A 4,030-nucleotide genomic window follows, 5' to 3' on the forward strand; every position below is an offset into this window, starting at 1 on the left:
TTTTTTCATAACTTTGCTTCTTCTTTTTATATAACTTTTTATACAATCTTTGTATCTTGTTCTCATTTAGCCCTAATGAAGCCCTGCTAAGTGAAGTGAAACATTGGTAACCCATAAATTGTTTTTTTTTTACTATTTTGTATCTCCATTGACTGCCATCGACTACCTTCCAACAATCTATTATATACAATATACTATTAATTTTACAATATAAATCTAAAAATAATATTTAATTGGTTTTAATGGCATTCAAATTTTTATATCAGCTCTGAAATACCTGCATTTCATGTATTAAGTCCAAATACACAAGATCTTTGGTTCTAATAAAAGCCTTTCGAGCAACATCTAAATCAAGAGCGTCTAAGGCAGTGAAAGCAAGAACTTTCCAGTCAGAATCAGTAACTCCCAAACATGCGATCTCAAAAGCTTCCCTGGACAAAAAACCTCCAGATTAAAGTTAGATCTACAATTCAAATATAATCTTTTTGTTTAATTAAAAAAATAAAACATTATAAAATTTTATTGGCTTTTGAAAAACATTTATGGCACAGCATCATATATATTTCATTTTGAAAAATTGGAAGCTTCATCTACCAAAAGGTTATTATGGATAATTTGATAATACCTCCCTCCTAACAAAATTCTTTATCATTTTCAAGGCAAATCAAAACTGTTGCTGTTTTACAGTGTAATTACAGTTTTACTTAGTAATAAAATAACCCCTTAACAGTGATTCAAAATCTAAAACTAAGACATTTTAGTCTATGTTTAAACTGATTTAGAAAAAATTTAAACAGGGATTATTGCTAGGACACCAACTAAATTGCACATAATGCATAGTCAAAACAATAGCAGTGGCAATATGCAATAAAATGTTCTTTTTCGAGAAAAAATTGATAAACTTTAGTCAAATATTAAGGTAAAGAATTAGTTCCAGATAACACATTAAATAGACAACTTATTATTTTATCTTGGCATGTCATATACCTTGACATCAACTCTCAAAAGATAGCTAAACACACTCAAAAACATTTAGGCGTGTGTAACCATATTAAAAAAAACTCTCTCGATATAACTAAATTGACCAATCTAATTTTGAATTATTTGCTTGGCGCAATAAAATATACAACTAACAATCTTAAAAAAAAAAATAATCAGACACCAGAAAAATTTCACAGCAATCAATTCAAGGAAGACAAAGTATACTCTCTCATTGTGGGAACATCACACAACACAAAGAGAGTTTGCATTAAAAGGAATAAATCCACTGATCTCTAGTGCACTGACAAACACTGTCTTCAATTGTTCATTATAATCTGGAACCAGTCAAGAAAAGTATAGAGATTTTTCACACTTTAAGTTAACTCTATGGCCATTATAGAAGATTAAGGCCAAAAATAAAATAAGACTAAACTTCGGGTTTACCAAAAACTTGTGCAGTATGAATAAATTAAACACTTTTCAACTTTGATGTCAACTTCCAAAGCAATGCAAGCTTTTCAAACAGATCAGGAGACCCACCAGACTGACCAGTTCAACAGCAGACCTATTACAGGGCCTTAAACTTTGCTCTATATTTTTATTAATACATTGACTGCTAGGAATGTAGCATATATGGTATTAAATATCTTGCCCTATTTGTAGAGGCTGTAGTAGCATGTGCAGCTCACATTTTGCCATAGCCATCTTCAAATATTAAAAAAGGCTCTCTCTACTTTGTATTATCTGACTGTTCTCTCATGGAACATCAGATGGCCATGGGGCCACTCAGCAGCAATACCTCAACCTTCATACTAGTAACATTGGCTTGAGTCAACAACATATTAATAAAATACTAGCCAGCTAACCCAAAGGACTTAATTGCTAAGTTTTTATATGCACTTTTATTTAATATTCAATAGATTCAATTATTTTATTCATGGAAATGCTTATTTTATATTTTTTAAAATATTAAAGTTATTTCTTTCTTTCCCAGGAAAATAATGTTTCAGATAATTTTATTCCTCTTTGGGATATTTTATGCCTTATTTAAAGTCTTCAATTTTTTTATTTAGGTTTAATTACTTTTATTGGCATACTTATTTTTATCAACACAAATCTGCACATTGCACAGAAATATTGGTTTTTGGTAAGTGCATTATATAATACTTTTCTTGTCATTCATATCTTCATGTAGATAAACTTTCAAGGTGCCCAAATACCAGAGAATATTGAATAAATAATTATTTTATATACTAATTGATCAAAGCTTACCTGAACATTTTTTTTTCCAAATACTGATACATTGGAGCAGAAAGCGGAACATCAATTGATGACATCGAATTATTATGAAAGCAAAATATCTTGGATGAACAAAATCCCACTACAAAACCCTAAAAAAAAATATATATTATTTTTTTTTAAAAAAAGTCACCAGTGCATGCTATGCGATTATTTAAATACATCATAATGGATTATCCTTATCCATCAAGTTAAATAGTCCCTTATTTCCCTTCTTCCCCCCTCCAAAAAAAACAAACCTAGCTGAAAGAATATTTCTTTAATCCTATACATTAATTACATATTAATTAATAGGAATGGTCACACCCTGCATTCAGCAGGTACTATCATGTAATAAGGTGGCTTAGAGTTGTATTATATGACATAGCGGATAAAAGATCAAAATTTGGTATGAACATATCTTATGGTATACTTATAAATATTAGCCTAGGATCCCTCAGAAAGTTTATTAAAATGTGTATACTTTTGGAATGTAATTTTTTTTTTAATGAAAAATATAAAATATAATTCATATGTTGCAGATATTGACTACTTTGGATTAATTTATCTTAATTCACCCTAGAACACCTGGGCAATGGGTCACGCCTAAAATGGTATCCTCCTTGCTTAAAGATAGGGTGAAGGAAAAAACTAAAAACACTTGTGCCAGTCTCTGACTCCCAGTCAACCTAAGACTGTTTTGAACATCAGAACAACTCTGAACTTGGTATAGATTTTAGAAACGAATGTCCAACAATTTGATTACTGCCCATGTGCCCACCAGTTTTCTCACTCTCAAACCGTTAGTAGGAACAAATCTAATTCTTTGCAAGTAAATTGTTAAATAACCTTAACAAATTATTTTTGTAATAATTTATTTCATTATTCTTCTCAAATCTTATTTGTTAAATAATTATTTGATGAAATGTAGCTATTTCATGATAGATGAAATAATTGTTTCTGAAATGATTATTTAATCACATAATTTTTACTGAACTTTATTTTTTAAATAATATATTTAAAAAATAAGAAAATAGTAAAATATCATATGGTTCATTCAGAAGTATATTGCTTTATTTCAATGAATGATTATTTTAAGAAATAAATACAGGAAGTTATTTTATACAGATTATTTCATCAAAAAATCATTATTTGAGAAATAATCATTTGGTATAATAATCCTTTCATTTTGATAAATACATTATTTAAACAGTCTCTAGGACTTCTACTACTAATAAGCTAAGATACAACAATGATCTGTATATTATATTTCTGCAATCATTCTGATGCATAAATAAACAACTACCTGAAGTTTCTGTTGGTGGACAGGAAACCCATTGGCTTTAATACCAAAAATATTGTTCCCTGAAAAACAAAGCATGTCTTCACAGCAACTGTTCCATGCCACGCTCACTGCATTGATTTCCTGAAAAAAATGAAAATATTCTCAAAATGTACAAATTCTATAAATTAATAAAATAACAATATTTGGATCAATAATTTATATTTTACCTGAAATAAAGGTTGTGATGTGTTGTTCAATGAATATACAAGGCAGCGTTCATTGCCATCAACAATTGCTAATTTCTTTCTACTTGGACTAAGATCTAAACATCTAATCGGATAGCCGATTTTAAGAAGATGTACAGGAAAAGCATTGTCTAAATAAATCTTCACTACCTAAAACAAAAAAAGTACAGCTATAAATGTTAAAATCTGCATCAAAACATATTTTACATTTAAAAACAGGAAAGATATATATATATATATA

General features: G+C 28.9%; 1 protein-coding gene across 2 annotated transcripts in view; it reads right to left on the reverse strand.

The window, feature by feature from the left end:
* Positions 1-4,030, reverse strand: part of Oseg1 (intraflagellar transport protein Oseg1) — a 42,077-nt gene that overhangs the window by 15,120 nt on the left and 22,927 nt on the right. For both annotated transcript variants that reach the window (XM_014432583.2, XM_014432591.2), the window contains exons 12-15: positions 3,772-3,939; positions 3,566-3,685; positions 2,254-2,372; positions 278-431 (exon numbers count right to left, since the gene is read on the reverse strand). In XM_014432583.2, coding sequence (XP_014288069.1) covers positions 278-431; positions 2,254-2,372; positions 3,566-3,685; positions 3,772-3,939 — 561 coding nt within the window. The remainder of the gene's footprint in view (positions 1-277; positions 432-2,253; positions 2,373-3,565; positions 3,686-3,771; positions 3,940-4,030) is intronic.

The sequence above is a fragment of the Halyomorpha halys genome, unplaced genomic scaffold (assembly GCF_000696795.3).
Source record: "Halyomorpha halys isolate HHAL.00 unplaced genomic scaffold, Hhal_1.1 Scaffold41.1, whole genome shotgun sequence".
Lineage (NCBI taxonomy): Eukaryota > Metazoa > Arthropoda > Insecta > Hemiptera > Pentatomidae > Halyomorpha > Halyomorpha halys.